General features: G+C 40.4%; 2 protein-coding genes across 4 annotated transcripts in view; both read left to right on the forward strand.

Annotated features, from left to right (window-relative positions):
• Window positions 1–7,660, forward strand: part of golga4 (golgin A4) — a 26,733-nt gene extending 19,073 nt beyond the window's left edge. For all 3 annotated transcript variants that reach the window (XM_016668496.1, XM_016668497.1, XM_007546222.2), the window contains 6 exons: window positions 2,668–2,688; window positions 2,818–2,886; window positions 3,193–3,268; window positions 5,071–5,168; window positions 6,826–6,912; window positions 6,998–7,660. In XM_016668496.1, coding sequence (XP_016523982.1) covers window positions 2,668–2,688; window positions 2,818–2,886; window positions 3,193–3,268; window positions 5,071–5,168; window positions 6,826–6,912; window positions 6,998–7,012 — 366 coding nt within the window. In that variant the 3' untranslated portion in view covers window positions 7,013–7,660. The remainder of the gene's footprint in view (window positions 1–2,667; window positions 2,689–2,817; window positions 2,887–3,192; window positions 3,269–5,070; window positions 5,169–6,825; window positions 6,913–6,997) is intronic.
• A 1,278-nt stretch (window positions 7,661–8,938) lies between these two features.
• Window positions 8,939–21,464, forward strand: part of itga9 (integrin, alpha 9) — a 67,771-nt gene continuing 55,245 nt past the window's right edge. The window contains exons 1-5 of the mRNA XM_007546224.2: window positions 8,939–9,445; window positions 9,660–9,787; window positions 13,867–13,973; window positions 15,960–16,083; window positions 18,121–18,188. Of these exons, the coding sequence (XP_007546286.1) occupies window positions 9,270–9,445; window positions 9,660–9,787; window positions 13,867–13,973; window positions 15,960–16,083; window positions 18,121–18,188 (603 nt within the window). The 5' untranslated portion in view covers window positions 8,939–9,269. The remainder of the gene's footprint in view (window positions 9,446–9,659; window positions 9,788–13,866; window positions 13,974–15,959; window positions 16,084–18,120; window positions 18,189–21,464) is intronic.

Here is a 21,464-nt window from a genome sequence, read left to right on the forward strand (position 1 = left end):
TCAACAAAACAGTCCGACTCCGGATCTGTGAGGAGAGCCTTCCGCGACAGGGCCGGGGCGTGGCAGGACGATGGTCACCCTTCTCCGTTCGCGCACAGCATGTCATGGAGAATGTGGCGCTAAATGACCTGCAGACGACCTGGGGTGCGTTCACACTGCAGCCTGAAGTGACTCAATTCCGATTTTTTTTGACGTAATGCGACCTGTATCCGATCTTTTCATGGCAGTGTGAACAGCACAGGTCGGATTCTTTTTCGAATGTAACCCATATCTGATACGTATCTGATTCAAATGCGACCTAACGTCCAGGTCGCATTCATCCGAACTGAACGTCAGTTTCTCAACAAATCTCACTATTCTGCGTCCTGATAAGCGCAAGTGGGAAGAAAAACAACAAACATGACGGATTATATGAGGATTAAGTTGTTAATATGCTGCTCCGGTTAGACAACAACTTCTAATATGCAAGCTAAACTCCACCGTTAGCCTCCATGTTTACTTCTGCAAACACTGAGCACTTCTTCTTTTTATGGCGGTTGGTAGAACACTGAGAACGCTGACGCTATTGCGCCCTCTACTGCACATGCGGGACACTTTCAGGTCGTTTGCCCGTTTACACTGCAGAACTCATGCAGGTCGCATTTACTGGCAGTGTGAACGGCACCGGCCAAAAAAATCGGAATTGCCAAAAAATCGGAATTGAGTCACTTAACGCTGCAGTGTGAACGCACCCCTAATTACAGACGGTCGGTAGGTAGATAGGTCAGTAACAAACCAGCGTTCTGACAACTATCCCAGCATGCACCGCGCACTTCTTCTTCGACCGGCGGAAATGGAGTTGGCAGCTGCTTACCGTAGTTGCTAGACCTGTTGTGGCTCAATATTGGTCCATATATAAGGCGCACCGGATTAAAAGGCGCANCATCTCGGATGAATGTCTAAAGCCACTTTGTTGACATAAAGAATGTCAACAAAACAGTCCGGCTCCGGATCTGTGAGGAGAGCCTTCTGCGACTGGGCCGGGGCGTGGCAGGACGATGGTCACCCTTCTCCGTTTGCGCACAGCATGTTCGAGGAGAACGTGGTGCTAAATGACCTGCAGACAACCTGGGGTGCATTCACACTGCAGCCTGAAGTGACTCGGTTCCGATTTTTTTGACGTAATGCGACCTGTATCCGATCTTTTCACGGCAGTGTGAACAGCACAGGTCGGATTCTTTTTCGAATGTGACCCATATCCGATACTATCCGGTTCAAATGCGACCTAACGTCCAGGTCGCATTAATCCGAACTGAACGTCAGTTTCTCAACAAATCTCACTATTCTGCGTCCTGATGAGCGCAAGTGGGAAGAAAAACAACAACCATGACGGATTATATGAGGATTAAGTTGTTAATATGCTGCTCCGGCCGGACAACAACTTCAAATATGTAAGCTAAGCTCCACCGTTAGCCTCCATGTTTACTTCCGCAAACACTGAGCACTTCTTATTATTATGGCAGTTGGCAGAACACTGAGAACGCTGACGCTATGGCGCCCTCTACTGCACATGCGGGACACTTTCAGGTCGTTTGCCCGTTTACACTGCAGAACTCATGCAGGTCGCATTTACTGGCAGTGTGAACGGCCCCGGCAAAAAAATCGGAATTGCCAAAAAATCGGAATTGAGTCACTTAAGGCTGCAGTGTGAACGCACCCCTGATTACAGACGGTCGGTAGGTAGATAGGTCAGTAACAAACCAGCGTTCTGACATCTATCCCAGCATGCACTGCACACTTCTTCTTCTACCGGCGAAAATGAAGTTGGCGGCTGCTTACCGTAGTTGCTAGACCTGTTGTGGCTCAATATTGGTCCATATATAAGGCGCACCGGATTATAAGGCGCACTGTCGGCTTTTGAGGAAATTGAAGGTTTTTAGGTGCGCCTTATAGTGCGGAAAATACGGTACTTATCCATCTGTATTCCTGTTGTTGAATGATTTCCTTGACTTTATTGCATGCTTGCATCCTTCTTGTCTATGTTAAAGAAAGTTAACTGAGTTCTGATGATCTATTTTTGAATGCTCTTCTGAACCACAAAACCCATCTTGTTGTCTTATTTTGGAATTGTGCTCAAAATGTTCTGATTTATCAGCGTTTATTTTGTCTACTCCACATGTAGCTGGATTTCTGGGAAAATGAACTAATTTTTATGTATCCAATGTCACTAGAAATGATTTACAAACTGACCAAAGTGGAGATATGAGGAAACTTTGTGTTTGCATGTCTACATGGAAAGTCAGTTCATTACAGTCTGAGATAAATAATCCCTCATTATTTCCACATACTTGCTTAGAAATTATTACTAATTTGTGTTTTTAATAATTTTTTTATCCAGTTATCCTGTTTAAAAGTAGTTCAACCTTATCTGTCCTCACAAATGAACATCCTGCTGCCATGTTGTTTTGAAGCAATCTTATTGGCTGGCAGGTTTGACTTTCCGCTACACTGCCCCCTATGGGTTTTGCATGTTTAAAACAACAATCAGTGAACCCTCACATGAGCCCACATGTGAGGGTTCATGTGGATGAAAGATATTCGTTTTTATAAAGACCCACCTACGTGTGCACACAAAGGTTAAAAATGGGGACAAAACTCACCAAAATGTTTTTGTTTTTATCAATACAGGCGACCCCTGAGGACCTGAAGGTATGTATGTTGCTTTAATGATTCAGATGAATCATTAAAAGGAATATTATTATAATACAGAACTTAATTGTCTTATTTTTTTCCTCACGTATTAGTCCGGGCATTTATCTTCTGTCGTTTTGCTTGCAGGCTCAGCTCGCTGAGAAGACAACTCTTCTGAGCGAGGCTCGGCTGAAGGAGCAGGAGTTTGTTGAGAGAGTAAGTGACGGCGCCTCCGTTTGATAACCGAAGAGCAATGCGTGTTCCCAGAAACCTGCTGCCTCTGGCAGAAACAGTCACTGCCCTCCTGCTGCATCGATTCTAATTGCGCAACACATCTGTTTACATTTGGCTTAACCTTATAAACAATCAGAGAAACACCTCCCACAGGTTTCATTTTTCAGCAAACCTCCCCTAAGGATGGCCATTAAATCCGTGTATCCCATTTAACAATAAAAGTGAAACGACTTCACCCACAGAGATCAGAAAGTAATGCGTCCATGCTTGTGTCTTTATGCTTGTTAGATTCACTCACTTGAAGACAAGATCAAATTTCTCCACCGCAGCCCTGTTGTAACTCATCTTGGTGGGACGTACAAAGGTAATCTTTGCATTAACACTTTCTCCTGCTTCCACATTCACTCAACTTTAGCATGAATGTCATATTTATTTTGACTTTTAAGGATGGATTTAATCTTTCCCAGGGTAAATCAATAATATCAGACAACTTGAATGAATTTTAGATCCTTTTTTAGATCCTTGCTACTGAATTAAAGGCCACCTCATATGTCATGCTTCATATCAAACGTCTGACATTTAGGTGTTTTTATTGTTTTTCCTGTGAATCATATTGTCAAAACCTTAAAATGAACTTGAACAAAGTTTGTAGGCGTCCACAAAATACTTTTAATAACATGTTAAGATGAGCAAAAACAGTAGAATAACAAAATTCATTTCTGTACATTTCTTCCCAAATAAGGTGCAAAAAAATTATAATTTGAGAGAAAATTAATACAACATTTTTTTTAAGGAAGAGTCGGGGAAACTGACACAAAAATAGAATTAAATTTCAAAAGAGAAGTTAAAATATCAATCTACGGTGCTATTAATCCAATACCACTACTGACTCAGACCAATTAGACAAAATGTACGTCTTGTGATTAACATATTTTAAGGCCTTAATTTTGAACGAGCAAATTTAAGACTTTTTAAGGATACGCAGACATCCTGCCAAGGTTGCAGTAACTGCGCCACAAAACGGGTCTCTTTGTGAGATATCTCATGGTTGCTGGTAACACAGTTGCAAATGAGGCTTAATTGGAAATGAGGTTTAGATCCAGTTCAGAATTACAGCCGAGAAGTCCATATAAGCGTTGATGTGAACCTCTGAGGGACCGCAGTGTTCTTATCATAAACCCAATCGTATTTGCAGACATTGAGTGAGCTTTTCTGGTGCAATAAAGAAAATCTGCTGTCAGGGATTTTGGGGGTGGTGAAGAAGCCACCTTTTTACCGTAATGGGTTTTGCAGACTCTGCTCAACTTTACTGCTATTCACTGACTTCTTAAATCCTTCTTGGGAAAACAAGTTATATCTAACATACTTTAGTTTATGTTTGGAGGAATTACAGCTGTGAGGCTTGCTTTTATTCTGCTAGATCTCCTTTTAGCTTGCTTAAAGCACCTAAAGTTGTGGTTTTAGGTTGATGATGTGAAGGCTGTTGATAGCTGGTTTCAAGTAGATGTGATTGGCCGGGTAGTCGCCTCACCGAGGGCAGGAAAAGGTCAAGAGGACAAAGGCTACAGGATTTATTGGTGACCCTTTAATCCATGTCAGAGATCAAAGAGATGTTTGGATGCCTTCTTCTCGTTGACTCTTCTTTCAGAAAAGCAGGGACATTTATTCAACTCTGAATGATAATAACACTTAAGCAGAAAGAGTGGGTTATTCTCATCTAGCTTTTGGTGAGAAAAGCTGCAACCTAAGTGCTACCAGCTCCATCCCGACCGTAAACATAGCTGTTCCCATACAGTTTGTAGCTTTGGGGAGAGAATTAAAACGGTGACTGCTCTCATCATGTGGTTTTAAAGTTCTCACACTGAGACTCAATTATTTCCTGTTCTTGAGCTTAAAGTTGAACCAGTACCTGCCCATGCACTGGTTCTGTCTGCAGGTATAGCTGCTAAATAAATACACAGATGTCCTCCACTTTAAAAGCTAGAAGAAAAATAGAAACTGCACAGCAATGCTCTGTTATTCTCCTGCCATTTTTATTTATTTATTTATTTATATGGCGCAATAACTTAATGGAAAGCTAACAGGAAATGTGTTTAATATATAAAGCTTACGGTTAGAACTTCAGTGGTGTTTACAAAAGAGGAAACATTTTTTTTCTTGCTACAGATCCTGGGATAAATACCTCAGATTCTCTGTCGGAGTCTACAGAGATGGAGTACCTGAGGAAGGTGCTGTTTGAATACATGATGGGACGGGAAACAAAAGTAAGCTTTTCTTTATTTCATGAGTTATTTTACTCCCACAGACAATAAAAAAAAAAAAAGAAAACCCTGACAGACTAAAATCACACAGATGAAAAAAGATGTGATCATAGTAAAGTCGTTGCAGTGAATCAAGCGATGATTCACTGCTGCAGCTGTTGTGACTGGTTGTTAAGATCCAGCTGATTGAATTGATCCACGGTTCAAGAAATTAAAATGTATGCACAAAACTAGAACAAACTGCAAAACGGTTAAAAAGCAGAGACACTGGTTGATAGAATCACGTTGCATGTTTGATATTTGCCTTTCTGTTTTTTGCCATATCCACCAGCTTTAATGCATTTTAAGGGATTTTATGGAATGAAAATGATGTGATTTTCAACCTTTTTTACTAAACATTTTAAGTGTGTAGTGCACTCTTTAGTTCTTATAAAAGATTGTCATTTCATTCACCTTTATATGTGGTTAGCGGTACGTCTTTGCACGTCTTGAGTCTGACATTTCTGCTCATTCTACTTTGAAAACCGGCTCAAGCCGAGTCGGAAGGAGATGTAACAACTCTAGGTGTACGTTTAGGGCCACTGTCGTGCTAAAAAGACAAAACTCTTCCCCCAGGTCAAAGTCTTTTGCCTTTCAATAGATTTACTTCCCAGAACGCTCCTGTGTATAACTCCATCCATCTTCTCACCTTTCAGTGACAAGAGAGTCGCCACAACATGATCACAGTTAGTTTTCCACCACACAGCATTCTGCTCCTCCTTCTGAAGCAAATGAGTTGCACTGGATTTCACTTAGGGGTACCAGAGTAAAGGGGGACAAATATATGCACTCTGCATTTTTCAGAAAATGTATTTGTAAAACATGGGGTATGAAAACTTTTTCAGGACTTTGCATCCGTGAACATGTTTGCAAATGAAATCGGTGACAACCGTCACAAGTGACCCACATTAAGATTGTATTTAACCTTTTGTGTCACTTACTGCTTAATAACCATTGGTTTCTTGTTTTTGTTTGTCTGTTATTTTCTGGTTGACTGTTTTTAACACTTCCAAGGATTTGATTTAAATAGCAAAACTTAGTTGGTCTTAGGAAATCAACTAATAGCAGAAGCTATATTGCAGAGGGATATTACTGAGTCACTGCTGTCTAAGGCCGTTTACAACACGTCACACATAAACTTGTTTTGCTTCTAATCTGGTTTCTGATAATTAACAGTGATCTCTTTAACCGTCAGCTGTTTCAACAGGGTCCTAAACTCAGCAGGATTTTCTCTGCTTCTCAACAAACACATTTTATGGTAGCGAGGCAGACCTCCCTGTGTGGAGGATGTCCTGCAGGCAGCCTGCAAGCACATGCATCCTGCATGATGCAGATTTGCCATTTAAAGCCATGCTGGCCTTGTTTAGAGCTGGTGGAGCGGCTGGGTTCAGGCACCGCTGTTTCTGATTATCGCCTGCGTTTATAGGGAAACGCACGCTCTGTGGCAGATGGACCTGAAGTTGATTATAACGATTATTTTCATTCTTCTTCCTTTGAGTTACTAGGATTTAATTGTTTTAGAGGAACTATAATCGGGTTTTGTGATGTGTCAAAGGTAGCAGCGACGACACTGTTGTGTTTTTAGTGGGATAAAGATCTTTGACGCTCTTTTCGTCTGCAGACGATGGCCAAAGTGATTACCTCCATGCTCAAGTTTCCTCCAGACCAAGCGCAAAAAGTTTTGGATAAAGAAGACTCCAAACCAGTTGTAAGCATCCCATCAGTATAACTTGATTCTGTAGCTCTAATCTGCATTTTTATTGATAATTGATTTCATATTTGCTCCTCCACAGCCGTGGCTACGATGAGATTCTGTTTGATTTGGGAACTTCATGATGAACATCTGCTGCTGAAGGGGAAGACTGCCATGGATTATTTGAAGTCCTTCCCAATGTATCATGTCTTTTTATGTGTGTGTGTGTGTGTGTGTGTGTGTAAGGGCTGCGTGTTTGTGAGCACACTGTAGGACATCAGTGTGTGTGACGAAGTGTGTGTGCGTGTGTGAAAATTTATAAAGGTATGAGGGAATAGAAACACAAATCTTCCATAATCCACTTCTACTTCAAGATTAAGTTAAATTTATGTTTTAAATAATGTTTTTGGGTTATTTTAGGATGTGTTTATATAAAGAAAGGCTTGTGCAATAAATAATATCAAACACTAATGCTGACAGTCACTTGATTTATACGTTCCTGTGTAGTTCCTTCGTCTGATTGGCTTCCTCTGTAAAGATGTAAACGACCCTTTAACTGTGCACTCGTACCACATGAAGACACTGGCCTTTGGGCCCGGTTTGTTCAATGCAGCATTTTTTACGCTTTATATTTTGACACTGACTGAGACACTTCAAAACTACACAACATGTAAATTGTAAAGGAATAAAAGACTGTAACATAGAGCCATGACTTTGCTTTACATTTTGAGGCTAACAAATTAAATCTTATCTACAAATCAGATTTTGTCCCTTTTTTTTCATGTTTTCTAATGTACAGTGGTAGAAATTGCTAATATTAGTGTCTGTTTATATATTTTTTAAAGCTTTCTGACAAAGTAGCATTAAAAAAAAAGATGGCTGGAACAAGATTACAAGAAGTCTGGGTTTGTTCTTTTTTTCCCCTCTTCAGCTAAATTGTTGAAAGGTTTGGACAAGAATTCACACCAAGAAGATGGAGTCACTATTCCTCATCAATCTGAGGTTCAGTAAGTCAGCAGGTGCAGCTTTTTGCTGACCATATTAGAGAAGCTTGGGGTTTCTTCAACCATCTGCAGGATTAAACGGGTTTTGACAGTTTGACAGAATTACATTTTACTTCGGGTCTGCACGTCTTTGCCAGTTAGAGGCTTGTGGTTCTTTGAAAATATTAGATCTGTACTTTAACTAGACCATTCTAACACATACATTTGATCTGAAACATGTTATAATACCTCTGAGTTTTTATGGTTGTAGTTTTGCCAAAAAGGTGAGCATTGAAACTCCAGAGCAACTGTTTCCTTGTGTCCCTGCTCTGTTCGTTGTCTTCCATGATGCTTTTTGTTCACTAATGTTCTCTAATAAACATCTGAGGCGTTCACTGAACATCCAGATTTATACTCGGATTAAAGTACACTCCTTTTAGATGTCATCGTAGGTGATTGGATTTATTTAGGGGTATCTGAGTGAATATGGCTGTAAAAGGTACTGTACACATAAAATGCTTTATACGTGTGTATAATTTTCCTTCACAATGATCTGCTACTTTGTGTTGGTCCATCATGTCAAGTGAAAAATACTTGACAAGTTTGTGGCTGTAATGTGACAATCTTTAAAAAATGTGTTGGGGATTTCATAGATTCAAACATAAATAACAGTAGAAAGTGAAAGTTCTTCATATTTACACAAGACATTTTCATAATATGCCTGCTACAAATTAAATACACTTGATTTTATCAGATAAGCCCTTGAGCAAACGCCACTGGGTGCAGAGTGAAGAATGTTTGTTGTGTTTTTCGGCCTATAGGGGGCGCAGTAAGCGCTCATCTTTCTCTTTTGTTGAGCTTGAACCCCAATAAAACTCATGGGTGTAATGTGACGCTGTGCGCCTCAAAACCATTCACTTCTTTTTATGACTCCATCCATAATTTAAAAAAAACAACACACATTTCCGGTCGAAACCTTCATAATAAAGCACCTGATTCAAATTAGCAGTTGGGCAATCAGTTCAGAAACTCTGACGCTTTTATTTTGAGAAATACAAAACGCCTCTTTATTTCCAGGCTACCTCCTACGGACCTGACTGCTGGCTGCATTTGTCAGATCGACAGTGAGCCTGCGAGCAACAACTTCCCCAGATTGACACAGAATGGAGAGAAGCTGACGCACGTTATTTACCGGACCGTTAACTTCCCTTCTCTGGTCTTTGCTTGTGCCACCGCAGAAATAAATGAGGCGCTAAGCGAAGCAAGAGCATACTGAAGTTAATTTGTAACGCTTGGCACCAGTGGAGAGCTAAGGATCTATTTCTACTTTGAGTGTTTTCGTAGTTTTTGCACACTTTCACCGCGTTATTACGCACGACGCGCAAAGGGATGGCTCCTCCGCTAAAACACAGAACGGACGTGCAGCAAAGTTTTTATGTCTTTCTCTCTATTTCGCTGGCTTGTTCTTACAATATTGACTTAGAACATCCTTTGGTGTTTCAAGGACCAAGTTCTAGTTTTTTTGGCTACTCCGTGTTGGAGCACTTTCATGACAACACACGCTGGTGAGTTCCTGGAAAATATATTTATTATATCCTTAATTATGCATTTGTTTCTTTTTTTTAATATCAAGACATGTCTTTGAAAACCTTGTAAACATAAAAAGACAGTTTGACGTGCTCTATAATCTCAAAAAGGTAATCCCGTTTCTTCCATCGTTTTTTGGGGGGATGAACTGAGTTTGATTCGCGATGCTCTCCCCTCTCTTTATGTGTGCAGGCTAATAGTGGGAGCACCCAAGGCAAACTCTACCTACAGCAGCTCGGTGCGCTCTCCCGGAGCTGTGTTTAAGTGTCGGGTTCACAGTAACCCCGAGCGGCGCTGCACGGAGATGGACCTGGGGAGAGGTCAGTCACACCGCAGCGCAACCGCTGCTGCGTTTTAGCGCAACTTCACACATTCTCACTGCCGCGTCTCTGCAACGCACGATCCTAAATGTAATCCAAGTACAAACTCCATCTGGTGCCATGCAGTCCACATATCTCCCTCTCTTCTTTATTCTTTGCATGTACTCCCCTCTCAAGCATCTGCTTTGTTTTACCAGAATAATGCCGCCTTTTATTCTGCTCTTAACAACCCTCAAGTTTTGTTTTTTAGCTCTCAAAACAAAGGAGTCATGTGTGCAGAACTTCATAAATATTTTGATTAATATGATTTATGTTCCTACTAATATTTTTCAAGCATAAGAGCCAAGAAAGTCGGGATTTAGCGCTCCCTCCTCCTTATAAAGCCCCCGTCATGCTCTGTTCTTATGGTCAAGGCGCAGAGGGCGCACGCATGGCTTTAATATTTACTCTGCTCTCTGCCAATGTGTAACTAAAGCAAAACACAGCAGACAAGCAAAAACAGCCCCAGGGAAACACTTAGTAATATGTCAGAACTCTGGCCTTTGTGGAAATAACGCAGAAATGACTTAACTGCTATTCTCATTGTTTCTGAAACATTTGCTCAACAACGGCAGTAAAATATTACATCAGGAATAAAAAAGGCACACATACCGTGTTTCTCAGTTCGTCAGTTCGCTGTTAGTTTGATGACAGATCAGATTGCTCCAATATTTGTTAATATAGAACCACTTTTCATTGTAATTACAGTTGCGGGTGTTTTGAGGTCTTAACCAACTTTGCATTTCCAAATTTGCTGTAATTAATTGATATTCATTTTGGATTTAGGTCTTGACTTTGACTAGACCATTCTAACACTTGCATATGCTGTTCTAAATCAATCCTCGGAAACTGGGGCTATACATTTTGGGTCGTTTTCCTGCTGTTGGCCCACCAACAAGTTTTCAGTAGCCTCTAACAATTTTTCTTCTATTATTTTCATGTATTTAGCGCCTTCTTTTTTTGCATGAATCTAATGGAAAGGTGGAAGGTTTAAAGATGGTGATGTCCAGATTTAGTTTTACGCCACATAGCTCTCGCTACATGTAGGCCAAAAAGGGTTAAAGTTTGGTTTCTAAACAAAAATAAAGAAAATCAAACAAAGAAAAAGAAAGCAGTAAGATAACAAACACGTTATGGTACTTTTCAGTCTGTTTGACGGCCTCTGATGTTCTTCCTTTGGAAGGAAGAAGTGAGAACGGCTGAAGCCCAAGATGAGAGTGATTCCTCAGAGTACATATTTCCTTCCTTTGTGGTTTGTCACTTCAGATCTCTTTGCTGGAGAGTTGTGGTGTGTCATTTATCTCTCCTCCTCACCACCCACTGCAGTTCAACTAGAAAACCACTTTGTGCAGCAGCAGCAGGTCAAAAGGTTCCCGATTACAGATACAGATGGTGAGCGGGGGGGTGAAATTACTTTAACTTCCTGAGGAAGAAAGGAAGAAGTCTGCTGTTTGGTTTTGCTCTCCAAGTGAAACATGTTTGTGCTCTATCAGATCAACTCGAGATGAAAGACCACTTATCATTTCCTTGCTTTTGGAGATATTTAATTTCTGATGGCACAATCAAGTACTGAACCTCATGTTGTCCATTACCAGACCTACTATGGTGCGATATTTTTTTAAATCATGTTGCATGGGTTGGTCATGAACACATCTTTGAGGTCCGCTTCTGTTCGAAACAAGGACGAAGAGGACGATTGAGCTCAGTCTCATTCTGTGGTCTCCAAGAGCCAGAGCAATGAAAGTTTCAGACGCTTCCCTGCTCCATCACAGTTTAATCAGATGGTTGAATCACCTCTTTAGCGTGACATCAAGTTTATTTGTCACGCTGTTTGCTTGATTCAGGGGTGTTGAAGCAGCGGTTTAACTAAAAGCTGCAGGACTAGCTCTGGACGACTGGAGTCGGAGAGTCGGAGAGCAATCTGTGCTCAAGAACAGATTAATGCTCCATTTTTGTGGAAGTCTGTTGGGAATAATTGATTTGAAGGTAGAGCTAAAATCAGCAATACAAATTCTGATAAAGCTTTTTCTCTGCTTACACATGAATTTGTCTGTGGCTATAATATAGGAATTTATTTTCACAGGAAATGAAATCGAAGCACGTGTTTTCAGACCTTTGGTTTCAGCATTCTGCATATTGTAACACTTCTAACTAATTATTAAATATATGTTTCTTATTGGAGATACAACACTTGTCAGTATTTCTGAAGTAGGTTTTCAGCTCAGTGTCTCATCAGTTCAGGACTGACTCAGTCGTGATCTGGGGATCACGTCCGTTCTGCTTATCTTCTGAATGCAGTTCTTCATGAGTTTTGTAGCCATTCTCACGCTTTAAAATGAATGACTTATCTGATGGGAATTGCATAATGGATAAAAATCTAAACATGTGAAGCGCCCACAGCACTTTCAACAGACTAGACAATATCTTAATTATGGGAATAGTTATTACTTTTAATGCTAAAACAAATCCTGAATACATAGGGTTTTTCAAGACTTAGGAATACAACGCGTGTTATTCAACTAGGGATGGTTTTGCTTGGCAAATGTGTTTATATTTCTTCAACTTTTTCACGTTTGGTCACATTGCAACAACAGATTTCATGATATTTGATCATGAAATCAAATATCATAATATAATAGTTTTATGAGGGGCGAGTTTCTATCAGCTTTTCACATATTGAAATACTCTGTTCATCTTTTACGCACATCTGAACAGCTTTCCTCTCAGTCCTGAAGAAAAGCATCCCCACAGAATGATGCTGCTACCACCATGTTTCACTGATGTTGTACGCGTTGTTATCCACGTACAGTGTTTGGTATATAAACCAAAATGATAAAGTTTGGTTTCATTTGATTTTCTAACATTAGTGCTCTGTTGTCCTTCATGTTCTAGAATAATTAAAATAATTATTTCCATCTGCATGACTGATTGCATTTTCTCTTCTCTCTCTCTCTCTCTCTCTACCAAAGACTGGATGGCAAAAGTCTTCTCTCTGCTGCGTTGGTCTCAGCCAACTCTTTTCCTCATGGGCAGTTTTGTTTAGAGAGACTTCAGTGTCCATTTTATTTGTTGTTTTTTGTCGGGGGTTTTTTGTGCTGTTTATTTATTTTGTATATTTAAAATGTTTTCCAGTTTCGGTGTAAAATATTCTTTAGAAATTAAAGTTAATTGAACTCTGAGAGGGCGTAACTGCATTATTGTACCATCACCATTATGTTACTTGGAAATGGTCTCAACATATGAACGACATTCAGCAAACTGGACTTTGCATCGGTCTCTTTCAGTGACTTTCTTCTTGCCACTCCTCCATAAATGCCAAATTAGTGGAGCGTATGAGAAATAGTTTTCTTATCAGCAGGTTTTCCCACCTGAGTGTTGGATATTTGCAGATCTATTCTGGGCTTCTGTGATTAATACTTGACCTGTCAGTTCAGGTGGATGATTATGTCCTGATAGATTGAACAGAGCTCTGTGGTGCTTAAAGCTTGTGGTGATGTTATATATATATTTTTTTTATCCTAGCTCTCCTGTTTGTGTGTTAATGTTCTCTAAAACCTCTGACACCTTCACAGAACAGCTGGTTTTATACTGATATTTTATTACACACAGGTGGTTGCACTGGGCTTATTTAGTGGAACAAGATATCTTAATTTGATTATTTGTAAAAGCAATCTTGCAAGCTTCCTTCCACTTCAGTATTGTAAATAATATGTCGCTGGTCTGTCACACAAGTCGCCAATTAAAACAATAATGTTTGTGTTTGTAATGTGATGAATCACAGCAAATGTGTCCATATTTTTTTTTGCAAGGTTGATCAGAAAGTCAAGTATTGCTGTGTTACGGTGAGTTTGACATCGTTGTTTATGGATTTGGCTGAAAGATTCGATGGAAACATCTGTGCAGAGCAGCATTAGTTCGGGTTTTTTTTATTATGATTGTCTCAAACTGTGAGTTGTGTAAAATCACTTCCACAATCAGAGTGGGCTTCTCCCTCCGTCCTGATGACTCAGCGTCTGAAAACTGCTCTCTTTGTCTTTCAGGAAACAAGCCCAGAGAGTCGTGCGGGAAGACGTGCCAAGGAGACAGGGATGACGAGTGGATGGGGGTCAGCCTGGCCCGCCAGGACAGAGCCAGCGGCAAAATACTGGTGGGCCGAAGTTTCTTCTTCTGCAGCGTATTTAATAGGAACCATGTCTACTCGTAAAGCACAGACCAGATTATGCCCACATCATTGTTACAAATGTTTTACCCCGAACCGCACTGTTAAACCACAGCTGGCCCCAGCATTACTCCCTCGCTTTGGGTAAAAACGCCTCTCTTTCCATCCTCTCAAGCTCCGCCTGGCACAGATAATAACAGCGAAGGATTTAAAACAAGTTTTCTCTTTGCTTCCTTGTGTCGGGGAAGGTGGAATGATGCCTGGAAATGACTTTTACGTAATTTTTGCAAAAAAAAATTGTTTGGAGTGTTTTCATCAAATGGTTTGGATGAGGTCAGAGTGGCGTAGATCCTGGACAGGCTCGTTTGCACACAGATCTATGGTTGTCTGGCAGAGTTTGTTTAGGCCTCAGCCCCCACAGCGGAGGTCCCATGCAAGGGGCAGCCTTTCATTAAATATTAACCCCTGTCTCCTGCTAAAGGCAGTCAGTAGAAACGGGGGGTTCTGATCAGTACCGCCAATGTGGAAGCATTCCTGACAGGTGAATACTTTGGAAAACCTTGTTGCCGGCTGATTTGAACAGAAATCGAAGTCAAATCCTGTCAGAGACGGAGCTCAGCTTGCTTTTGATCTCCAGAGTCTCCATTGTTTGGTGCAGTTTACGGAGGAATGCTCTGGCTTCGAACCTTCGCTCCGCCAGCCTGTCAGTCAAAAACTCGACAGGTCTTGGACGTGGGAGCCGAGTTGTGTAACTGAAAAATCCCTTTTAGGCTCGCTCTCTCGCAGTTCTGACAGCATCGCGATGAAACAGAGGAGGGGGCTCTTTAAAAGCCACGTGTTGCCGTGCCTCTCCAAAAGCTCGGACGTTTTCTCTTTTTTTTTTTTTTTTTTTAATCTTACCCAAGCAGACTCAGCAGAGAGAGAAAAAAAAACAAAAAACGGCTGCTTGGCAGATGTGTACAGCGGTGATTTCATCCGGGCGAGCTTTCAGTAAAAGCTTTGTTTGTGACGATGGAGCTTTTTAAAACAGGAACATCGCAACCCTCATATTATTTGTCCCAAAAGTGAGCTGCGTTATCTCTGCTTTTACTAAAAAGAGGACAGAAATGCTACTTTTCCCCCCCACCGGTGAAGTCGTACTTTAAAAGTTTAAAGCAATGTTTCTCAACATTGCATCTTGTTTCCAGAGAGTCATCTGATGCTGTGTTTATGTCTGCAGGCTGCAGGGCTCTGGTGTTGCAGTCTGAATGACTGTGTGTGTGTGTGTGTGTGTGTGTGTGTGTGTGTGTGTGTTTGCATGTGTGTGCGTGTTTGTGTGTTTCTGTGGGGAAGCGAGGGAGGGATGTTGGTTTCTCTTTATTGGGAGGGGGGAATTAAACGTACTTTGTCTGCACAGAGGTTTCCAGGACTGTCCCCGGGAGCCCACCATCGATCCCCAGGGGGACTAAGTCATTACCACATTTGTGCATGCGTGCAGTCAATTTCCAAAATCCAGACACGATTATCCCGTTTGGTTATGGAACTGTGGAATGTCTCATTTTGGAAAAAGAACAGCAAAATATTATTGCAGTTTTGCTCAATGTCACCCAACAAAACAAGCTCCCTATTCGGAGGTCGTTCTCTTGTCCTTTTGATCTGGTTCTTGTTCCTGCCTGTTTGACCTCATGGTTTCTCCGGTTTGCTGTTTTGCAATAAAAGCACAAATGTTGATGAGAAAATACATCTTGGCAAACGCAGATCTCGGTCTGCAGCAGAGATATTCACACCACAGACCATGGCTGTTACAGCATGGTCGGGGGCTTATGGACGGCCTTTAATTTCCCCTCCCTCTCATTGACGATCATCGGACGGCCGCAGAGACGCGTTGACTCCAGCTCAGCGAGGAGGAAGCTGCTGAGGCGATTAGCGCGGTGGAAGGAGGCCTGAAGTGCTCGTGTTGCTGCCGAATGAGGTTATCTCTGTTTCCACTCGCAGGCTTGCGCTCACCGCTGGAAAAACGTCTACTACGACTCGGAGCACATCCTCCCACACGGGTATTGCTCCATCATCCCCCCGACGCTGCAGGGAAGAACAATGCCGCTCATCCCTTGTTATGAAGGTACACAAAGCAGAGCTTCACAATATTTACAAGTGAAAATGGATGAAGATAAAATCTGAAAAGTGTGGTGCGCGTCAGCACCACTATGTTTGGTAATAGGGTCAAGTAAACTATCACAGAGCATCTGCAGATTAAATTGGATTACTTCTATATTAGGGGTTAGATTGACTTGACTAGTTAGGTTTAAAGTAAACCTGACATATTATTTTAAGTACGATTTTTTTCTACTTTTGTTATTAGAGCACTGTTTCAATAAGCATCTTTTAGCTTTTGTTTAACGTCTTCCAGCTCTTTCTTGTCGCTTGTTGTAACTGCAGTGAGTCAAGTCCACATAATCTGGGATGTGTGATTGAGAGGATTATATCTCTGCACTTGTTACATTCTGATGAACTTCTGCATCCTACTTACTTTCTCTATTACAGTAGCAAGTTAAACTCTCTACTAATCTATTTACAGTGCAATAAATAGATCAACACAAATTTATGTTGTGCGTTCTCCTTTTGGTTTTCTCTGTGCTGCATGTCTTTCAGGTTTATTAAGTGCCTCAGAAGCCTAACCATCAAGTAAATACTTCTAACCTGACACGAAATTAAGTCAGGGTCAGACTCAGTTCATAAATCTAAACTCTATTCTGGTTGTTATTAAGGAGTATAAGACAAAAATGGGTTGCATAAATATGTCACGTCACACTTTTTATATTTTATTTGTGAAAAAAAATCAGAAAACCGTGTATAATTTTTCTCAGTATGCTCTACTTTGTGTTGGTTTTCCATGTTAAATCTCAATAGAATACATCACTGTTTGTGGTTTGATTGTGACAAAATGGAGTATGAATGTTTTTACAAGACACTGACAGCTTGGACTGCCTAATAGAGATGTGTCAAGATAATTTTCATTTCAGGCCAAATCAAGATGTGCTAAAAAGTCCTGATAAAAATAATAAATAAAACTGAAGCTCTTTTAACTTTGTTGCAATTTGGCACGATGCAAATAACACATTTGATTTGAGCCATTAAAAAATAATAATAGTAATAATCATGCAACCGTTATCTTGACGGTTTTATTTTTGTGGCCCTCTAGTTTCCAAATGGCCACATAAATGACGAAGGCGGACCAGATGTGGCCCGAGGGCCTCGAGTTTGACATGATTCTCTTTGAAAACTGAAACAAATTGCCTGGACAATTAAACATGCTAACTCTGTCTGTACATGGCTGCCGCCCACGTGCCTCTGAGATCTCCTGACCTCACTAACTTTTCTTGGGATACCTCAGGTCCCGCCTCGGCTCACTGTTATTCATCACGGTGCGTTATCTCAACGGCCAGCCTCAGCACCGGGGAGGCCGATCTCTCCCTCCAGCCTGTAATTGGTGTTCTGGCTGGAGCAGCTGGTGGGGAGTGAGCATCAATCTGTCTCCCCGCAGTCCAGAAACACTTTTGCTCTCTGAAAAGCTTCTCGGCAAAGGTGCAACACAAGCAACGACTTCGGTTTGGTCTCCCAGAAGCTCTGTGAATTTGAAAAAGATTTTGATTATAATAAATCAAATTTATCTTCTCCCTGATTGTTCTTTTTTTACACGTTGTAAAAAAAAAAAAAAGAATCTCCACCCTAGAATAACTTGAATTAAGTTGTGCCAAAATGTTGCTTGTATAATTTCGTAGGTGATGTATTGAGATATAGATCAAATTCCGCTTCGCACCATAATTGTGCTCTCAGGTCAGAATTATACTTCCTTTCCTTCTTTTCACTGCCAGCAGTTTGACACGCAGAGCATGCAACTGTATTTACGGCGCATTTTCCTTAAGTCCAAGCTCAATATTTTTGTAACCTAAGAGGAAAGCCCCCTTCTCTCCCCTCCCAAGTAAGAGGTCGTTTTGTTAAAAGCGAAGCTGCAGCCCTTCCTTCAGTCTGTTCTGTGCCGCTGGATTCCTCTTGGATTGGACTTTGACTAGCTCCATATGGAATGCAGGAGAAAAACAGCAGTAAGCGCTGGCTCGAGCAAACAGCAAAATAATTTGTGGTTTGTTTTTTCTTGCAGACTATAAGCAGAAGTATGGGGAAGAGCACGGCTCGTGCCAAGCTGGGATAGCGGGAGTTTTCACAGAGGTCAGTAGCAGTTCTTCGTCGTCCTCATATTTAATCCCTTGTTTCTGCTCGTGTAATAGAAAGATGTCACACTGCCTCTGAAACGTCATCAGTCGGCTGTCTCTTTGATAAATCTGAAGTTTAAGATGGACTTTCCAGATAGAAACAGAACATCAAAGTGTCGGATTGTCATATGAAATGTGACCTTCATCTTAAATCACACTAAGAAATAGTTCAAATGAACCAAAAGTCAAACTTTTCTTAGTCAGACTGTGGTTTTATTTGTTAAATGTATACATCTAGTCTCTTCAGTTTAATATTCCAATTAGTAAAATGTTTCCTAAGGAGTCAGATCCACACATGAGTGTAAGTGTACCTCCTAATCGACAAACTAAAACCTCAGTTGTTTCACAGTATGTGATAAGCAATGTTTGGTGACTTTACAGATAATTTATCATCACACGCTCAGTCTCAGTAAAGTTTAACAGATAAGGCGTCAGATTTATGCTTTATAATCTGTTTGAGGTATTTTCACTTAAAAATGAGCAAGACTCCTTCTTCAGGTCCTGTTTTATGGCTAACATCTTGATTTTCATCATCAAGTTATTTTGCTTCTCTCAAAGTGAAGTCTGAGTCAAACAAAATATCCTCTACCGGTCGAGAGCAACAACAGCAGCATTAAATGCTTCTTCTTTATCATCATCTTTTCACACACAGAAATGAAACAAATTCATCTGACTTATATTTGCCATGTCCAGCTCATTTAGTCTGGATTTGATTTTGGTCTCAATGTGCACACGTGGTTTTCACAAGGTGTCATTTTTAGTTACCGATTAAAGACCATGTGTTAGGTTTACAGTTTTGACATGAAAGTTCATTGCAGGTTAACTAGTTATTGCCTGGCGACTAAAACAGTGCCTCAAACACCACCAGAAAAAACAAAAAAAAAACAAAACACAAGCAGAGCAGTGAAAAAGACAACAGCTGGTCTGATTAGCAAAATAAAAGTCCAGATTGATGTCAGATCTGCCTTTAGCTTTTGGTTAAAGATACAATAAACACCTGCAAAAGTTTGCAATTATTTTCAAGTGTTTATTGTCGATAATGTTAGACCTTTTTGATCATTTAAATTGGTTAGTTAGTCAGGCTATCTGCTCTGATCGTTCAGTCTGCAGTTCGTAACCACCTGTACTTTCGGGGGCCGATCCTTTTATTTCCACATGAACTAAAATATTAACATAAAGCTCAACTTGTATTTCTTTTAAGCTTGAAAAAAGTGCAAGAACAATCTTCAGGCTGCACAGCAACATGTGCAGTTCCATGATGCTGTCCAGAGCCAGAGAAAAGTCCAATCAAGTTGTCATTTCTCTAACGTCTCACTAAAACTACTTCAAATTCCAGGAAGAGTAGGACAGAAAATTTTTGTGGTTTCGAAGCCATAACTTTTTAAAACATTGTTATACTTTATTACTCTGAACTGTTCCATACATAATTCACAAAATAAACTCTGTTTGGTAATTAAATACTCTTCATAGCCCTCAGAAATGTAACATAGAATTGGTATTTGGACAGCTGATCTCTTTTAGTATTTTGAATTTTTAATTTACGCACCAGATTGCCCCTCGTGATCGTCCTTACTGTGCGTTTTTTTTCTTCTCAAAGGAGTCTTTTCATAGCAAAAACTTCAAGGCATCTTTATTCTTCCTGTGCTCTTTGTTGACTTTAACTCTGGTATTCCAAGGATAGTTAGCAGAGACGTCCTCCACGGTGAACAGAACGGGATCTTTTTTCACATTTGTTTAAGAAGTCAAATGATGTGGAAAATACGAATTCTCCAGTTGGATTTGCACGAGGGTTTATATCAAAGCCACAGACGCTGAGCTGATTAACTGCTGATAAGTGTTAGCTTATGTTTCCACGTGCAGCGACGGTAGGAAAGGCTGTGCCTGGTGTGCTTCCACGAGATAAATGCTTAAAAAAGCAGGACCATCCTCTGAAGCTTACATGACATCATCACAGGATGCAGAGAAGCCTTTTGTATACATCTGGTGTCAAAAGCATCTTTTCTGTTTGGCCAGTGAAATACAACAGTAAACAGAGAAATTAAGTTTTGAAAAGTTTTTTTTTAGAAAATACATCTACTGGCAAAATTAGGTTTACAGCTTGTATATGCAACTAGTTTAAAGTTGTTTGTTTTCCGTACAATCACATTAAAATACTTTCCTGATGCTAGCATGTGTGCCATGCGCTGTAAACTATTTTCTATCTCCCAGGTTACCTTGGCATTCAGTTTAGACCCACAGTAATGTGCTGTGGACTTTAAGTAACCTGAAAGTGTCCTCTGAGCAGAAATGACTTAGTGGGAGGTTTGAGAAGACAAATAGTAAGAAACTTTATTTTTCTTTACGTTTTTATGTCTTGATATTTCAAATGAATAATTAGGGAATTGGCATGGAAATTAGATGAGAAAAAGATTTCCACGCCTATTTGTCCACACTAATTTTTAATTCTATTTAATAATGATGAAATACTGAGAAATACAAGTAACATAGGACTTCTTTTTTTTTTTTTTTTTACATTTTATTTAAAATGTAAAGTAAGCAAAGTACTACAGTTAGCTGAAGGATTAATAGAGAAATGAAAAATATTAAGACTGTACGTGCAATGGGAGAAAAATTAAGAAAATAGATATAAGAGCAAACATGAGTTAAAAGTTAGTATGTTTGAGGTTTGGGCTTAGGGTTCTTATTTTCTGTGCTAAAAATAAGAATCTTAAATTTGTTGTGGGAGATGTTTTAAATCCCCTCTTGTGAAAGCTGCACAGAGACCCAGGCAAGAGACGTAGAAAAACAAAGATGGAAACTCGAGACATTATCGGGCCACCTTTTTTTTTTCCATGGTTGAAGACTGTCAGAGAGGATCTGGTAAACCATTTGAACACCCCCCTACCTTTGAAAGAATGTGAAGAATTGAAAGAAAAGGCATCCAACTGTTTGGGTTTTATCCTTGTCTGAACTTTTGCTCCGTGTGCCTGGTGGTGCCCAGATGTTTGACGCCGCAGCACAGGGACGGCATACTGCTGAGTAAGGTCCTGACTGTGTTGTTTAGTTTGTTTGTTCAAAGGAAGCGTTCCCGGCGGTAAATCCACATTCCCCGGTGTAACTGACAGGCCTAATAACCAAGGGATGCAGCATCTTTCCTGGAGTGTTTTTCATCAGAGGGAGGATGCCCAGCTCATTTCATGAGTTTCTCTTACTCCTTCATTCCATCAATTAACGGCTTCTCTTGGCACGTGAT

The sequence above is a fragment of the Poecilia formosa genome, unplaced genomic scaffold (assembly GCF_000485575.1).
Source record: "Poecilia formosa unplaced genomic scaffold, Poecilia_formosa-5.1.2 Scaffold15, whole genome shotgun sequence".
In the NCBI taxonomy this organism is placed as follows: domain Eukaryota; kingdom Metazoa; phylum Chordata; class Actinopteri; order Cyprinodontiformes; family Poeciliidae; genus Poecilia; species Poecilia formosa.